General features: G+C 38.6%; 1 protein-coding gene and 1 long non-coding RNA gene across 3 annotated transcripts in view; one reads left to right on the top strand and one right to left on the bottom strand.

The window, feature by feature from the left end:
• ROS1 (ROS proto-oncogene 1, receptor tyrosine kinase) overlaps window positions 1–18591 on the top strand; it is a 103606-nt gene that overhangs the window by 56621 nt on the left and 28394 nt on the right. Inside the window, exons 27-35 of one of the 2 annotated variants that reach the window (XM_064598033.1) lie at window positions 1387–1563; window positions 2709–2911; window positions 4607–4751; window positions 5529–5761; window positions 5849–6025; window positions 9858–10026; window positions 10712–10829; window positions 14235–14425; window positions 15539–15622. In XM_064598033.1, coding sequence (XP_064454103.1) covers window positions 1387–1563; window positions 2709–2911; window positions 4607–4751; window positions 5529–5761; window positions 5849–6025; window positions 9858–10026; window positions 10712–10829; window positions 14235–14425; window positions 15539–15622 — 1497 coding nt within the window. Of the gene's footprint in view, window positions 1–1383; window positions 1564–2708; window positions 2912–4606; window positions 4752–5528; window positions 5762–5848; window positions 6026–9857; window positions 10027–10711; window positions 10830–14234; window positions 14426–15538; window positions 15623–18591 lie in introns of both variants that reach the window. The other variant, XM_064598032.1, reaches the window with a different exon arrangement.
• The window catches only part of LOC135365607 (uncharacterized), a 30626-nt gene continuing 27969 nt past the window's right edge, over window positions 15935–18591 (bottom strand). Inside the window, exon 4 of the long non-coding RNA XR_010413743.1 lies at window positions 15935–16125. This is a non-coding gene — a long non-coding RNA (uncharacterized LOC135365607). The remainder of the gene's footprint in view (window positions 16126–18591) is intronic.

Here is an 18591-nt window from a genome sequence, read left to right as displayed (position 1 = left end):
TCCCCCACTGCAGTATTACAGTAGTCTTAAGTCTTCCTTACCATTTAAACAAGTGTCAGAATAATTTTTCTTTATCATCTGATACACAAGAATTATCTAATGGGCCATTATCTTGTAGGTATAGAACTGGTTAGTCTTACAAGAATCCGTAATTGAAATTTATAACCCTAAAATTAGAATATCTAAATGACTTTAAAGATCCTTTAGCTGGTATGTTGTTGGAAGAAATCCCCTCTATGAAAACACCCTTGCTTGAACACCTGCTTATAAAAAAATCTTCTTTATAAGGAAGTGTTTAAATATTTTGCAACGATTCTAAATATTGGATTTTTCCCCCTATATTTCGCCAAAGTTTTCTCCCCATTTTTCCCATTCATTGGTCTGAGTTCTGACCTCTAACTTTATAAAGAAGAAATCAATCACTCTCTACACAATAACCATTCAGATATGTTGGGGCGACTGTCATAGCTCATTCTAAGTACTTCTATTGGAGGAAAAATTCATGTATCTGTAACTACTCCTCACATGATGTGGCTTCTAGATCATTCTTTGCCCTAATAACCCTCCTGTGGTTTCACTCCAGCTGCTTGATATCCTCTTAAATGTCACCCCCAAAAGCGACTCCCTGTACTCTCACTGTGATCTGGTTAGTGCAGGGAGCCTCCGACTTCCTCTGTCTTCTTTTATTGGAGGTAAATGGGCCTCATGTCTTGAGGTTGCCTGCCATTTGAAAACCCCATAGGCTTTTTCATGGTAACTATTATTAAGCCAGATTTCTTTCATTTGTTATTTATAGGGTTGATTTTAAGCTTGAATTTAGGATGCCACATTTATTCCTATTAAATTTCAATCCGTTTCCTGATTTTGTTGTGATATTTTCAAGTTTTAAGTCAGTGATTGAACATACTAGTGTCAGTAGAATCAGGTATTCTGTTCAAATTTGGTAAGTGTGTTTACTCTGCATTTATTCCTATTCATTGATAAAAAATAATTGAGCAAGACAGAGCCCTGGGCCTATCTTCTAACACCTCTCTTCCAATAGGCCTTGCTTGAGGTGGAGTCACACAAGTTAAGTTGTAAATCTTGGCTCTGCCCTTTACTAATTTTGTGACCTTGAGGAGATTATTTAACTCCTCAAAGCCTCAGTTTCCACTTCTACAAAATGAGGCTAATAATAATAGTATTTACCTTATTGACTTAGGATGGAGCTAAAATGAGAAAATATCTATAAAATCTTCATGACATAAAATAAAGGTGGTATTTTTTTCCATATTGAAAATTTAGCTATTACAATACAGAAAAAGGATTTCACATATTGTGTAGAGTAGAAACATACGCTATGTATTTTGTTCTTTGTGTTCTTTATTCTGCGTTTTTCACGAGCAGGAAAAACACTCGAAAGCTTAACTGTGGATGGGGAATTTCTATACTGGATCTCCTCGGCAAAGGACAGCACACAGATTTATCAAGCAAAGAAAAGCAATGGGGCCATTGTCTCTCTGGTGAAGGCTGAAAGGAGTAAGCGTATCTTGGCTTACAGTTCGGTTCTGCAGCCTTTTCCAGGTAATTAGATCACCCCCTTAATGAGCATGTTCTCCCAGTTTAGGGTCAGAAAAGTCTCAGAATGTGTCCTTCTCCAGGCTGTCCCCCCAAGCCCTTCGTTATGCTCAGCGTTACTCCAATCTGTCAGGATTGGTGCACACTGTGATTGCTGTTTGCCCTGGATCATAATTTATCTCCATGTGTATACAAGGCTTGGCTGTGGTAGACAACTTTAGACAGTGGAAATCCTTGTCTGTCATTCTCTCTGTCTGTCCTCTTTCTGTTCTCATTCCCATAATTTCTCTTCTTTCTGTCTTTTCTCCTCTGACAACATTTTAGACCTCCCAGTCCATCAAAAAGCACCGCATTAAATTTCGGGTCTTTTTCAGAGTAAAGTGCTGTATTTATTGTAGTAATTTGTGTATCAGCCATTTATCATGTGTACATGTGTGCTAGCATTTTTATTAAGTTCCTATCTTTTTTGGTAATGTGTCACTCATAACATGTTTTACTGTCGTGCCTCTAACTCTGTCTCCCCCATAAACCCTGTGGATTTTATTATGCTGTTTTGTATAATGCAGTGACTTTCAGGGATGTCTGTATGGCACTATGTATGTATGGCAGAACTAGCTATGTGATTCATTTTTCACTTTGAGAAATTTAAGAAATTTAGTAAGTCCGTGCAACATCTGTTTGAAATTGAACACACACATATACGCATACATCCTTAAAAATAAAAGCCCTAAACCTAGCATGAGTTTTTGTAACTGGAATTAAGTGAAAAGATATGATTAATATAATGCTGTCATTACTTTCTTCGAAGTAAAAAAAGGGTCAACTTGATTTTGCTATGTACATTATTCAGTGTTCTTTAGCTCCACCTGCTGGAGATTTTGAGCACTGATCAGTTACCTTGCTCCTTTTTTTCTGAGGCATTTAAGGACTTCAAAATGTATGGGGAAAAAACCCAAAAAACCAAAAAACCAAAACCAAGAAACAACCTTGTCTTCCTTTCCTGAAAAACATATCCAACACTTCATTATATCATACATTGTCAGCTAAATAAGAAAAAAAAAGAGACGTTATTATCCTTGATGTTAAATAAACCTGCTGTTCCTCTTTTATACAGATATGTGCATATTTTTAATCTTTTCTTATTATTTTAGATAAAGCATTACTGCATCTAGCTTCAGATATAGCAGAGCCAGTTATATTTAACACCACTAACACCAGCCTCACAATCCGATTACTGCCCACCAGGACCAACCTCTCGTGGCCCGACATCACCAGCCCTACTCCAACATACCTGGTTTATTACAAAGAAGTTAATGACAGGAAAACCAGCTCTGAGCTGAAATATAAAATGCTGGTAAGATTGGAGCTGGTGGTCCTTGTCTTTTCACAAGATACCTTGTTTCTGATATAAAATTCTCATTCAGGGCGCCTGGGTGTCTCAGTGGGTTAAGCATCTGCCTTGGGCTCAGGTCACGATCCCAGGGTCCTGGGATGGAGCCAGTCACTGGGCTCCCTGCTGAGCAGGGAGCCTGCTTCTGCTGCTCCCCCTGCTTGTGCTCTCTCTCTCGCTGTCCCTCTCTCTCTCAAATAACTAAATAAAATCTTAAAAAAATAAAATTCTCACTCGCAGTGAAGTATTTCGTATATTCTGAAACATGCAACTGTGTAGACTTTTACAGCTTATTCATCAAAGCAGATGGTGTTCTAGTCTTGTCTGGGAATTAAGCTTCAGGGAAGTATATTAACTCTGACCAGTGGTGGATTGCCATAGTGACAGTTTCCTGAGTCCTCCCTCCCTGACTAATTATCCCTCCCTGACTAATTATCCCCAGAAAGTGATAGAGATGTGTTTTTGTGGCCTATGCGGCAGATTGTAAGTTGAGGGATAAGAAATGATTAGACGGAAAGAACATGACTGTATACCCCTCCTCCATAGCACATATTTAATATAAAAATGGTATGTTCTATTTTTGTCTGTTATTTCCTGTATGCTGTGCAATGTGCTGTTATGTAGGGACTATGTCTGAGTTTATTTGTCATTGTGTTCTTAACACCTAGTGTAATAGTTGGCTTTGTAGAGGCTTTCACTCGATAGTTCTTGAATGGATGAATTAGTTGGCACAATTCAGTCTCTCACTGGCACTCGTGCCTGTTTCAGTTGTCCTTGTGATGGAGTCATATGCATCCAATATTTTGCTCTATGCTTGTTATTTAACCAAGTCAAAAGGTGAAATTGACCATCATCTGTTGGAAGTTAAGCACTATATACTTTTCCAGAAAGGACACATGATTCTTGTTATTTCCTTTATTTTGTCTATTTTAACCTTTCTTTACACATTTCAATGTATCAGAGACAGCTGGGATCATTTGGCTGAAAAAGATTGGGCCGCTGGTACCGAGAGTTCTGTTACTGCAGCTGATCGATCCTGTTGTCTTCACACTGATGAATATGTGTCCGAGGCAGTGGTTCTCCAGCCTGACTGCACATTGGGGTTTTAAAAATCTCTGGGCCCACACTTCTCCTCCGACCAGTGCAATCAGAATTTCTGGGGGGTGGGACCCAGGCACAAGTGTTTTCTTAAGACTTTCCAGATGATTCCATAGTACAACCGAAGTTGAGAACCGTGGCTCTAAGGAAAGCATTTTTACTTTCTTAAGCGTTACCTCTAAGAATGATGAGAGATAATCCAGCTTCATCTTTCATCATATTCACTTAGGTTGGTCACATCTTTACCAGACCATCTTGCTGAATGTTTGTTGCAGTGCTGGAGAAATAATATCCTCTTCTGAGAACTAAGCTTCATATGTGAAATGAGCATGTTACAGAATTGACCAAGGGCTGCCCATCATTTTGTATTTATTCTTGGAGGTATTAGGCAACTCAGGTCTGGGCAGATTAGGGCGGTGAACATGATCGTTCTCATGATCCAATATCAAAAAATAAATTAACTTCAAAAAATCTTTTAATTATCTTCTCCCTTTGGTTAAATATTTCTCCTCCTTTGTACAAAAAAATAATCAGGTATTGATTTTTAAAAATTAATTACAGGAGTTTCAGGAGAGGATAGTCCTTATTGATGGTTTACAACCATTTTCAACATATGTGATACAGACAGCTGTAAAGAATTATTATTCAGACCCTGTGGAACGGTTACCTCTGGGAAAAAAGATCTGGGGAAAAACTAGAAGTGGAGGTGAGTTATGGGCTTGGGGCGGGTTTCTAGAGTGGCATTTCGTGATGTAGGTGACATATATATCTGTATTTGTTTTTTTAAATTTGGATGCTAAGTAATCTTGATTATGTGAGCTTTTTAAGCTTAATAAGAAAAATGTATTGTTGAAAATACCCTGATGACCTGAATTGTACTCTAACAACAGATGACTATTATTCCATCGGAATGAAAATCAACTAGAAGGTGAAACATCAGAGTCAAACATACTGTTTGACCAAGAAACACATTCTCTGGTCTCACCACAGAGTGTCACCCTCTCCCCACGTAGTCACAGGTGTCTGTGCGCGCGGAGACAGAAGTCAGCCTCTTTGTGTGAATTTTACCAAGGCCACCACTGAGATTGAAAGTAAATAACATCATTGCCTGAAAGAAAATGGATCTAGACTCTAAAGAGACATTCTAAGTGGTGGTGGTGATTTTGAGGTGATGCCATTTCTTTCAGATGTCTCTGATGACATTCCCCAGTCGAATCTGAGTCCGTTTATTCATCCTCATTGGCCGTATCATTGAGCTGGAATCAGAGAATGAGTTAGTCCTTAGGCAAAAATAAGCGAGAGCCTTTCAGGCAGCCCTTTGACTTTCTGTGTTACTGTGATATGAGAGACTGGTTTTCCTTTGGAACATCTGTCATTTGTTCTGCTCGCATGATATGGTTATTCCGCAACCAAGACCCCGTTCCTTCTTCCATCGTTCAGTGCTGATGCAACATTCCTTATCATTTGTTGCTATTTGTTTCAGTGCCTGAGGCAGTTAGGCTCATTAACACAACTGTGCAGTCAGACACCAGCCTCCTTATATCCTGGAGAGAATCTCACAAGCCAAATGGACCCAAAGAGTCAGTCCGCTATCAGTTGGCAATCTCACATCTGGCTCTAATTCCAGAGACCCCTCTAAGACCAAGTGAATATCCAAATGGAAGACTCGCTCTCCATGTTACTAGACTGTCCGGTGGGAAACTGTATGTGTTAAAGGTACAGTGAGTGTCTTGGGCGCTTTTATTGCCGTTCTCAAGTGCAGGGCTCTGAAAAGGTTAAGCAATTGTTCTTTTTTACAAAAAGGTTCTGGCCTGCCATGCTGAGGAAATGTGGTGTGCTGAGAGTCATCCTGTCGCTGTCAAAATGTTTGACACACCGGAGAAACCGTATGCCTTGGTTCCAGAGAACACCAGTTTGCAATTAGATTGGAAGGCTCCATCTGATGTTAACCTCACCAGATTTTGGTTTGAACTCCAGAAGGTAGATCTCACCATACACGTTTCATGCAAATCTGTGTTTTATGCTATGGGATAAATTAGAAGACCTTTTTCATATGTCTAGAGTTTTCTCCTGTATAAATCAACAATATATTTTACAACATTCATTGATTTAGGTTTGCCATATACAGAAGCTATCTAAACTCATTTCTGACGCAAAGAATTTCCAGAGAGATTAGTTTGCTCTTAAAAAGGCTCCGTGGAAAAGGGTTTAAGCTATGGTTTACTGGTTTTCATAATATTTCACTTAGTTTAGATATTATCAGCATGGCTGTCTAGTTTAAAGTCCATAGCAATTTGGTGTTTTCTGTGAAAAAAATAAAAAAAATGAACGAGCAAACGAACAACACCCAAAACCTTGTTTAGAAATATTCTTTCCGCCATTTAAGGGCTGTGTAGCAACAAGAGAGATGTAAAATATAAACTGAGTTTATTCTAAACTAGTTTGATCTTGGGCTATAAAATTTAGAAGTTTCCTCGTCCAAAAATCTTCATGCTTTTTCCAATATAAAAACATCCACTGAATATGAAAGCATTAATTAATCTAATTAAGTCACTGCTGGGGAGAGTCTATGTTGATTTTTATATTGATACACTTAAAATGGATTATTTTTAATAATTGCTAGATTTCATTTTCAGTAGTATATATTTTGTGTGTCCACATTTGTAAAGATTGGTTAGGAATCTTTTGTTCAGTTGTAACAAAAACAAAGCAGTATAGTCATGGCCTGGCTTTTTTTAAAAAATGGAGTTCCTCCCCTGGATGTTTTTAAATTCTACTATGTGAGATATTTTCTATGATCTTGTACTTTTTAGATAAAATCTATGAAAACTGTGTAACCACAGTGAATGTCGAGTTGATAAAACCGAAGTCTGTAGTTTAGTTGGACTTCTTCCACTGAGCATGTTTTTTTTTTTTTTTTTTTAAAGATTTTATTTATTTATTTGACAGAGAGAGACATAGCGAGAGAGGGAACACAAGCAGGGGGAGTGGGAGAGGGAGAAGCAGGCTCCCCGCAGAGCAGGGAGCCCGATGCGGACTCGATCCTAGGACCCTGGGATCATGACCTGAGCCGAAGGCAGTCGCTTAACCAACTGAGCCACCCAGGCGTCCTCCACTGAGCATGTTTATGATGATTTGTTGCCTATTTAAAAAATGATCCTCTTATAAAAATGTAGTTAAATTGGAGGGTCACCTTTTTTAGGACATCTATTTAAGTAAGCTTAATGCAGTTTAAAGGCAAGGTGGGGGATGTAAAAAGTTTATTTCCTACGTTAAAGAAATGAGATGGGGATGGGCCTTACATCTGGTGACTCTAAGCCCCTCCTTTTACCAGTGAGAAGTCGGAGAGCCAGACAGGTGCTATAGTGAGTCAGATATCACAAGCCAGGCAGGGAAGAGCCCTGGGGGCTGACTCATCCTACAGCAGTCCTACTTGGGTACTATCCATGGAAGGAATGTGAGTCACTAAGGACCCACCCCACTCCTCAAAGTTTGGGACAAGGACAGCAGGCTGGGCCTGCCTGGTTCAGTCCTTGTGACTTTCATGCAATGCTCTTTGTTTCAAAACTTCCTCTACACTTGCTGAAAACCAGATATACCACATAGAAAACCTTGAAGCTGAGGAGGTAGGGTACAGTAATTTTCACAGGTGTGACCATGTACCAGCACTAATTGCTGAGCACAATAGAAGGCTGTGTCCTGAGAGGGTTGATGAGTCCATCTAGTCAGAAAGTTCTGTATCTTTTGAGTAACTTGAACCTACCTCATAATGATAGGACAGCTAGGAATGATCCTATAACTCCAGATTGAAACTCCGAGGGGTGAGTGTAAGGGTGAATATGTATCTTTTTAATTAATAATTTTTAAAAATTCTTTCTAGGAAAGAAGGAGAAAAGGATAAATTTACAGTTTTCATCTTTGTTGTTAAAATTTCCTTCTATAGAAAATGAAGGAATTAGATTACAAGGCTAAATTTCTATCTAGGTCTTAAATTCCACAGATCTTTTTTTTTTTTTAAATCACAACAGTGTATAGAAGAAGAACATATTTAATTTAAGATTGAGGAGAAGCAAGTAGTTTCACTTTGGTAAATTATTTTCATGGAAGCCCATTAAAAGTTGAGTGTTTCTCAACTGTCCAAGAAAGTTCCTATCAGAACCAAACATTTCTGAAGTTCCGGTCTCTGAGACATGGTAGTCTGCACCATTTCCTCCACACCCCCGCCCAAATAATTTGAAAATCCCACTGTGGTATTGAAAATCACCCCTGCACTTGTTGGCTTCTGACAAATGGAAGGTCCTGACTCCCTTGTGATTTACTGGGGTAGCCATGGCACCTCTCCAAGTTGGTGGTCTGCCCGGAACATTCATTGCTGTGGGCTGTGGCAAGGCCAGTACTTGACAGCTTTCCAGCAGAACCCTTGGTCACACATCTGACCTTCCAAGGAGCTTTGATCATTTCTGGATGATATGGAATGTTAGGTCATCTCGACTATTCACTTCAGGTAGTTTCTATAGCAGGTTATTAAGGAGGCAGGGCCACAAAGGGCTAAAATTTTTGAGCCAGAAATCAATATTTATCTGTCTCTCTCTCTCTCTCTCCCATGGTTCAGAGTAAATATTATGGACCCAGTGTATCTCTTTCTTTAGCCTGTATGTCATAGTGGGATTGATCCATTTATGAATTTAGCAGGCAATGGCCCAGACATCGGCATTTCTGTATTTTTTCCCCATTCCTTCCATCCCCCCTTTGCCTCTTTCTTTTTGTAACAAGGTGGTCTACTCCCCAAAGGTGCTATAGGAACCATTCCTTATTGAATAGAAAACTAATATAAAGTGTCCATCCAATGAAATGATGTGACCTTGTGAGCACGAAATGAAAAACGAGATGTAAAGTAAGGTTTATTTATGGAAACTGACCTTCTTAGGAAACTCTACTGGAGAAAATACACTAAGAACCCTTGACAGAATGCCACATTCTCTGTCTTTCCCTACTTGTACATTGAAAAAAAAATCTCCATTTTCAAATAAGATATTAAGGGTCCAAATACACAGATTTTTTAAAAGCCATGCACAAAGAAAGTGTAAAATAGCTATAAATAGAGACCTAGGATCTACAGTGGAATGAAAGTAAGATTTCCTATATTTAACTTCTAACCTTACTAATTGGTAGCTGAGTGATGGTGGGTAGAAATTTCCCGCTTTTAGGGAACTAGGCTTTGTATATATAAAAATAAGGAATGCTGATTAGAGGTCTGGAAAGAGTTTTGGAGGAAGAAACTAAATGTTTTAATTTATAAGTCACTGTGGACCTCTTGAAAGAAACGAAGTATGTAAAAATATTATTGATTTGAAATTAGCAAATACACAGAATTAAAAATATTGTTGTTTTGATCCATCACGGTCCCTCAGCTGTGAATTTGCATTCTCAGCCATCCTGATTTAAGGTAGGTGTCTCCAATTAGGGATAACAAAAAGCTAAGCTTCAAATCTTCCAAAATAATATATATATAGTAAGAGGTTCATGTCCCACCTTGGACTAATCCTAAGAACCATTATTCAAGTCAGTTATAGCTTGTCACAAAAACAGAAAAACTAAAAACAAAAAAACAAAACAAAAAAACCCCATAAAGTGGCCGTCAGTGGTGGAGATGTTTGGGATCAAACATTAATGAAGAAGCTTTTATTTTTTTAACAGAAAATACATTTGAATAAGTTTTTAATTGCTTGCCATAGACTTGTGAATTTCTATGTTTAAGAGGATTTTCTTAAAGAAACAACAAAAAAATGTTACTTGAGACTTCTTTTTCCAGTGGAAAGACAATGAGTTTTCCCGTGTTAACACTTCATGCATCCAAGGCCTGGCTTATGTGTGTAACATCACAGATCTACAGCCTTACACGTCCTATACTGTCCGCGTAGTGGTGGTTTATAGGACAGGAGAAAATAGCACCTCACTCCCAGAAAGCTTTAAGACAAAAGGTGAGTACTAACATCCTCGGTACTCAAAAAACTCCTATAAGTTTCTCAGTGCCTCTCTTATCACTTTTTTCACCAATTCTAGAGGTTAACCTTTTCTTAAAAGGTGTAAATTACTATCTCTAGAGCTTGAGTGAAGAAACTGAAAAGAACCAGGAGTCCTTACAAGCATTAACGAGGTAATACCGGCCTGGTCTTGCAGAATCCTGAACTGGGCAAGATTATTTTGCCTTTCAGTATCCTCTGCTTTCTTGTCTGGCTGACATTTTGCAGTGAGAACTAAATGAAAACAGTGTTACTGAGTGTTCAACACATATTTACTCACTGACTACTATATTCCAGATGCTAAAAATAAAAAAAATCCAAAAGGAATGTTAATTAGTGATCCCTATAAGTTGATCCCTATAAGAATCAAGGGAAAAATGCTCCAAAATTTACAGTTTTCTTTGCATCACTTATTTTGTGGTGAGCTGAGATATGTTATTATTCCTATCACTAATCCATCTAATCCATCATTAGTAAAAACTTCGGATACTCATTTAAAAATATACACTCATATCAGAGTATTTCTGAATATTTCTTTAATGTATTTGGCTTTTCTTTTTGGAAATGTATCCTATAGAAAGATGGTGTGCAGAATATTTTATATTTCTGATGTATCAGTCAGCATTTTCTTATGTTTCCAAAGCTGGAGTACCAAGTAAACCAGGCATTCCAAAAGTATTAGAAGGGAGCAAAGATTCAATACAGTGGGAAAAAGCCGAAGATAATGGAAGCCGGCTTATGTACTATATCCTTGAGATCAGGTACGTCTGTTTGCAAAAGTGCTTTGTAAACTACAAAGAGCTAAGCAGTTAATTGTAAGGTATTATTAGATCGAAATTAACAATATTTATGAATGTGTATTTATAAATAAATATGAAGGATCTTTAGTTGAAGGACCTTGAGTGCACCATTATGTTCTCTGCTCAATTCCTAGCAGTCAGCCTCAGCACTCCAATTATAAGGCAGATCACATCATTGTTCTCGGAAATCTGCAACTACTTGTCCGAACTTTATGGAAATAATCCAATCATTGAAACATGCAACTAATATTTATTTAATATCTATTTCGTTCAAGAAGCTGAGCTGATGTTTGCTGTTAGATGATGGTATGCATGTAAATTTCTGATGATGATTTGTTTTAGCAAGATGAATAAAGCCTAGTGAGAACCGGCAGTGAACTAGGTATTTTTCAGAATGTAAAAGTAGGTCAAGGTCCAAAATGATCTGACCTGTATAGGTCACACAGGATTCTTTATCCATTGTGAAGATTGCAGTTTGCAGTATGCTCCCAAGAGTCTGAAAATGTGCCTTCAGTGAAAACCGTGCTGCTGATGAACATAAGCAACCTCAGAGCCGGCCAGTATGGGGAGCTCTGTAAATGGTAACTGGCTCAGATGGACTGATTTCATGCCAACTTGAGGGGAGAATTCCAAATTCCACAGACACTCCCCTCGCAGGTCCATGAAGCTATCTTTTAAGAAGCTCCAAGGACAAAAGTCACTTCCATAATTATAGTCCTGGCAACTTGAGCTTTAGATCTATTTTTGCTTCATTTTGCTCTGGTACTCCCATAACCTTAAAAAATTTTCCTGTGCATGGTAGAGAATTACATTTGCCACACTGCTAACAGAAACCTCCTTGAAATTCCTATTACTGGTTTTCATGCAGAGTCAGATACATTCTAATCTGCTGAGCCGTCTTGGTGGTCTGTGACTGTAATTATATTCACCAGCCCGCCCACAGCCCCATCTTGCTAGGACCCCTTTAGCAAGTTTCCTTCAGTGATGCCTTAAGCCCATAGCTCCATAAATTCTTTGCATTTTCTTGCCCCAAGCCTCTACTGTCAGGACAGGGGTGATGGGATAATGGAATGAATTGCTGTACCTTCGGTATCTCAAAGTCGCGTCTTCAGTCAGGACACTGGCATACCCAGGTTCTTGCTGATGGTGCAGGGTAATGGTAGTGCAAAGTGTGTGAACTTGGGAGCTGAGCAGACTGTATTAGTGTCCAAAGACTGCCAGGAGAAAGTACCACCAACTGGGTGGCTTGAAACAACAAGAATTTATTCTCTCACTGTTCTGGAGACTAGAAGTCTGAAATCAAGGTATTAGTCGGACCATGCTCCTTCTGAAGGTCCTAGGGAAGAATCCTTCCTTGCCTCTTCTTAGCCTCTGGGGATCCAGACTTTCCAGCAATCCTCGGTATTTCTTGTAGATGCATCATGTCAGTCTCTGGCTCTGTCATCACCCGGTGCTCTCTGTGTTTATCTGTGCCTAAATTTCTTTCTCCTCAAGAAGGCACTGGTCTTGGATTTAAGCCTACCCTAATCCAGTATGAACTCATCCTAACTTGATTACATCTAAGAAGACCTTATTTCCAAACAAGGTCACATCTGAGTAGGCATGAGTTTTGAGTTTGGTTGAGTTCTTCAACCCAGGGCCATGTTTAAACACTTGCTTTATTCCTTTTTTGAATTTAAGTTTTCCCATCTGTAAAATGGGACGATGACATTTACCTCCTTAGGTTGTTGTGAAAACTCAATGAAATGAAACAAAATGAAAAGCACCAGTATGGTGGGTTATAAATAGAAGATGCTCAACCAGTGTCAGAATTCTTGTCTTCCTCGGTGGCCAGTAACTGTGAAGAGACATTTTATAAATTTTTAAGGGTCTCTTTCTTTTGGATCAGTGTTGTTTGGATTGAACAATGAAAATGCCAATGCCTAGCACAAGACTTCACAAAATGTACAAAAACATTGTATAAAGAATCTTAGGAGCAGAATGGTCCCTAGGACACTTAGCTCTTGGTAACAGTTGTGAGCAACTCCGCTGCCCTGATCCTCCGGATGTTCTTGCCCATTCCCTGTCCCTCAAAGTCTTAGCCTTCCCATCCCTTTCAGGATGACCACTCAGTTTATAGGAGCAGAACTAGCTATCCCTAAGCCTACTGTGGGTTGGTCCTAAAACTGTTGTTGTCTGAAAAGTCCCAGACTTTGAAAAGTTCTTCCCCATCACAAAGGAGGTAATTAGAAGGCCTTGAGCTTGCCTTCAGTTTATGATTCTATTAAAAGACATTCCAGGGGCGCCTGGGTGGCTCAGTCGTTAAGCGTCTGCCTTCGGCTCAGGTCGTGATCCCGGGATCCTGGGATCGAGCCCCGCATCGGGCTCCCTGCTCTGCGGGAGGCCTGCTTCTCCCTCTCCCATTCCCCCTGCTGTGTTCTTGCTCTCGCTGTCTCTCTCTGTCAAATAAATAAATAAAATCTTAAAGAAAAAAAAAAAGACATTCCATTTACAATTTTTGAGCCTCACTCTTGTATTCTTTCCATGTTTCATATAAAGAATGATGTGGGTTGACTTGAGGTGGCGTGTAGGCCAATACAAATGGAAGGAATACACCTCAGAATCTCAGGTATAATGATAATTTTGGTAGTCGAACTATTATACTTTCTTTATCAGTTTTATGTCCTGTATTTTATTTTATCCAGCTGTGGTATACATAAACTACAGATGGCATAAGAGACTGAGAATTAAGAAAGAATAAAAGGGGCGCCTGGGTGCCTCAGTCGTTAAGCATCTGCCTTCGGCTCAGGTCATGATCGCAGGGTCCTGGGATCAAGCCATGCATTGGGCTCCCTGCTCCGCAGGAAGCCTGCTTCTCCCTCTCCCACTCCCCCTTGCTTGTGTTCCCTCTCTTGCTGTGTCTCTCTCTGTCAAATAAATAAATAAAATCTTTAAAAAAAAAAAAAAAGAATAAAAAACTCCAGGTTAGAAACTATGGGCTAATTGTCTTATGTGTTTGAAATTCTGAAGAAAGTTTACACATTCTAATAGCAGGAAAAACCTCTTTCGCTTTCTCTTGGCCATTGATTATTTGTTATTTTCCCAATGGGCTGAGTTGGTGGGCTCCTATGCATTGCCAGGATGACTTTATGAGATTATGCTCAGTGAGGTGTCTGCCTGGGTGGCTCAGTCAGTTAAGTGTCGTCTGTAGCCAGTTAAGTGTTCTGTAGCCAAACCATGTGAGAGGAATGAGATCAAGGGTAAAGTGTGTACTAGGTGATGCTCTGGAGTTCTGTCATTAAAATGATACAGGAGTGTCCAGAAATAATACATATATTGTCTCATATTTTCTATATTTACCATTTTGCTCTTTTTTTGTTTTGGTAGAAAGGGCATTTCAAATGATTCACAGAACCAGAATTTAATGTGGAAGATGGCATTTAATGGATCCTGCAGTAGTATTTGTACATGGAAGTCCAAAAACCTGAGAGGAAGATTTCAGTTCAGAGTAGTAGCCGCAAATAATCTGGGATTTGGTGACTATAGTGGAATCAGTGAGGATATTCTGTTAACTGGAGGTATGTTACTATGTCTGTCTATATGCTAATTGACAACACAAAGGTTCGGAGATAAAGATAAGTGAATTCTTAACATTAGAAATAAATTGGATGACTGTGTAATTTATCATCCAGACTATGGAACTATCCATTTTATCTGATGTGACCTTCCTAAAACATCAGAATCCTCATGTCATTTTTCTCCTCAGCAATGATCAGCTACTCTTTCATGCCTAACACATCAAGTCAGTGCTCCTGGATAGGCTTCCCAGGCTGTCCACAGTCTGGTCTGGATCCAGCCTTATGTTCCTGCTCCCCATACTCTCACCTTCTACTCAACTGTCCTAAAACGATGCTTTCTACATCTTTCACTGTGTATCCCATTTTAGGTTATGATATATCATCTGTCTAATCACATAGGCTAGAAATCTCAATACCATATTTAATTTTTCCCTCTACTCAGTCACCAAGTTTTGTTCACTTACTATCTTGAATGCTGTCTGTTGAGTGCTCATCTTCCTATTCCCACTTTGGCTTTCCTAATTTATCATTTCTTGCCTGTGCTCTTGGCTTAATCACACTGCTGACAATTGATCTAGCTGAAGCACAAGCTGGATTACTTAACCCCCTTTCTGAAATCCCTGAAATGACTCTCCATTCACTGCCTTTGGAATCAAGTGCAAACTTCTGTGTGGCATTTAAGGCCTTCCATGATTTGTCCTCCAATTATAGTTCATTGTTCCTATGCTATAACCGTATCAGACTGGTAAAAGCTTCTTATGACACGAGGCCTTTAGCTTTGGTTTCTCTCTCTCTCTCTCAAATGAATAAAGTCTTTAAAAAAAAGATTATACATGTTTCCTCAGCTATTATGAAGTAGAAGCCTGGGTGGGTATATCATAATGGTGCATTGGTAAACCAGATCTTTGGAAAACTAAACCAAACCAAACCAAACCTTGACTTTGATGTCCTATGGTGTTAAACGCTCTTGCTATGGGTGATTTCAAACTACCAGTGGTTTAACAACTGGCTTGTGAAAATCTAGTAGGAGCTAGTTCAGACATATCTGGCATACCCCTGAAACTACCTAGCTGTATTCTGCAAATTAACTTTTTTTTTCATTTATTTTATTAGATGGTTTTTGGATACCAGAAACAAGCTTTGTACTTACTATTATAATTGGAATATTTCTGGTTGTTACAATCCCAGTGGTCTTTGGTAAGTATAATAGCTTTAAAAATACAGGTAGTAACCTTGATCCTATTAGTTGATTTATCACTTAGTGTATTCAACCTCCAACATAAAATAAATTCATAAATTTCACAGTTACTTTTGGCTATACTCTCATAAGTACTAACCTCTGTGAGTTGTTTTTGATCTTGGAGTAACTATTTTATGAAAAATATATCTGTATTTACACTTCATGGTGTACTTTAGATAAAACTAATTACAAAGGCACCAACTTTTGGCTTTCTGTAAACCAATATTTGTTTCAAATTGGCTACATAACAAGTGCTTTGTGGCTTAGAGTTTTAAGTAAAAAAAAGAAAAATAACTCTGGATGTAAAAAAAAATGTAGGATTAATAGGAAAACAGTGATAGTCCTCGGTTGGGAGAGTTTGGATCTCTAGGCAGGCAGACAGACTGGTTTGGAAGGAGCAGCTCCTCTTTTGCAGATGACCCATCTCTGGCTTATGGGGTCTACTCTCGCGTTCAGATGTCTGAAAGGTAGATAGCAAGGGTCTTTTTTTAAAAAAGATTTATTTTAATGATGAGATAATACTCTGACAACCCTAGAAATGTTGGGGCCAAATATTGGGCCTATAGGGTTATTTTGGTAATCATACATCCTGGTTCATTCCTGTTGTTTCAGCATAAACATTAATAGGACTTTCAGTGCCCAAAATGTCCTGGTTTGGATTATAAGGTATTTGGTCATCCTATCACTTACTGATATTATGAGTCCCTGACATAATAAGAAAGCATTATAAGAAAGATATGATAGGGCGCCTGGGTGGTTCAGTCATTTGTGTCTGCCTTCGGCTCAGGTCATGATCCCGGAGTCCCAGGATCGAGTCCTGCATTGGGCTCCCCGCTCAGCAGGGAGTCTACTTCTCCCTCTGACCCTCCCCTCTCTCGTGTTTTCTCTCTCTCATATAAATAAAATCTTAAAAAGAAAGAAAGAAAGAAAGAAAGAAAGAAAGAAAGAAAGAAAGAAAGACATGATACTTGCCAGAAAAGAATACTCAAGGACATATTTAGGAAATTGTAGCCTGTTTTTTTCATATAGAAAGGAAAGTTTAAGGAAAAGTTACAAACATAAAGCTAAACTCTCTCAGGATAAAGAAAGCCACTATTTTACTAAGTGGTCTCAATCTTTATTCTTTCCCCAAACTGATTGGAGTTGTAAACTATCAGAGAGCACACTGAAACTTGAATTGAGGTTTCTTTTCATAGATTCCACCCAGATGATATATGGAACTCCTTTAGCTAACTTGGAAAGCTAAAAATTTCAGCTGACCCTGCCAGGATCTCAACCTGTGGTTCCAGGGAGTCTAAGCGTTGCACAGCTGATGCTTGGGCCACTAAGCCAGCCCCTCCAGAATTACACGTATGACTGTAGTATATTTGGCAGTTGGCATATAGGCTTGACTGCTTGTCTGCTTTCCTACTGGGAAGGAGTATTACACGAAGAATCTTTCATCTGACCTTTGCTTGCCTACGTGTACACCACCATTGTTCAAACCCATAACTCTAGTGGATGAGCATGAGGTAATTTCAGACAACCTATTGTGCTTTCAAGACATTCTATGGATATCTGACTTTCTCGGGATTTAAAGGTCTTTATCCTATTTGGAACTTATGAATTTTTTAGTGCAGCTAAGCTAATCTGCTTCTTTGCTTTTAGTAGCAGTGCATGTGGTTTTACTAGTAGGAGTGGGTGAGTGCATGAGAAGAGATTGAGTTTATTAAAATAAGGAAAAGTAGCAATTGTTTAAACATATTTGTATTGTGCTGGGGGCTCTCAGCAGTCCTACTTATAAATATAAGATTGAAACAGTGATTTAAAAATAAACATCAGCAGCCTTGGCTTTGGTGAGTGGTCGCATCTAACATGCAACGTTAGCCTCGTGCCGGGAGCAGAGGGAAATATGAAGCCAGAATATTCAATTGCTGGCCTTGGCAGCTTGCCATTTAATGAGGGAGGTAAGACATACCTGTGTGAAAATATAAATCGTGAGAAATAAAAGGCAAGAGGACCTGACATGTGCTGGACACTGCGATAGAAATGCGGACCAAGAGCTACACTTGGTCTTAGACATTGAAAACCGAGAGATCAGCAGAGCGTCAGGGTCTCGGAAGGCATCACTGGGAGCTGGGCCTTTAAAGAAATGAAGAAGGGTAGGGACAGCTTTTCAGGTTTGAAAAATTGCATTAGCAAAAGTGTTTAAGATCTTTCCCTGCGTGGTCCCTCAGATGGAATTTCACTTGAATAAAACGCTGACCTGTTGGATATAGAATATACAATGGAATAAAATTCAAATTTTAATGATCATCTTACAAAACACCCTTGGTGTTTTCAACTTTTGAACCAATGTTCTAGTATAGATGGTTGATCTTATGACATAATTGTATTTTAATTTCCAAAAATCACTTATTTTCATGAGGATGAAAATAGTATTTGCTCATTGTATGAAGAAGACAATATAAATCATCCATGATTTCACAACTGAGAAGACCACTACTAACATTTGGTGGGTTTCATTCCAATAGTTTTTCTGTATGCTTGAGTATGTATATAAACTCTTGTACTCTGCATTTTAAAAAACGAAGTGTGCCATTATAATTGAAAGCATTCCTCAGATCTACTATAGGAGTATAACCTGGACGTATCTGGACTCAGAAATAAATTTGCAATTTAATTATAATGCAAATAATTATGTAATAATTATAATGCAAATTTGTTTTGGTTTCTGTTGCCTCTAGTTTAAGGGCGATTTTGAGAAATAAGTTCTGATATTAAGATACTTCAACTTGTTTATAACAGCAATAAGAAATGCATGAAGCTTTGGTTTGAGACATGAAATAAGAAGTGATGTGTTCTAAGTTATGTGTTTTTATAAGTCTTTGTACCAAGATTTAATTAGTTTTTCTACTATGGACACATTTTTCAATCAAATTCTGTT

The sequence above is a fragment of the Mirounga angustirostris genome, unplaced genomic scaffold (assembly GCF_029215605.1).
Source record: "Mirounga angustirostris isolate CCGP_5_RB_7025 unplaced genomic scaffold, mMirAng1.0.hap1 SCAF_8, whole genome shotgun sequence".
Lineage (NCBI taxonomy): Eukaryota > Metazoa > Chordata > Mammalia > Carnivora > Phocidae > Mirounga > Mirounga angustirostris.
Note: the sequence above shows the minus strand (reverse complement) of the source record. Positions and strands in the feature narration are given on the sequence as shown.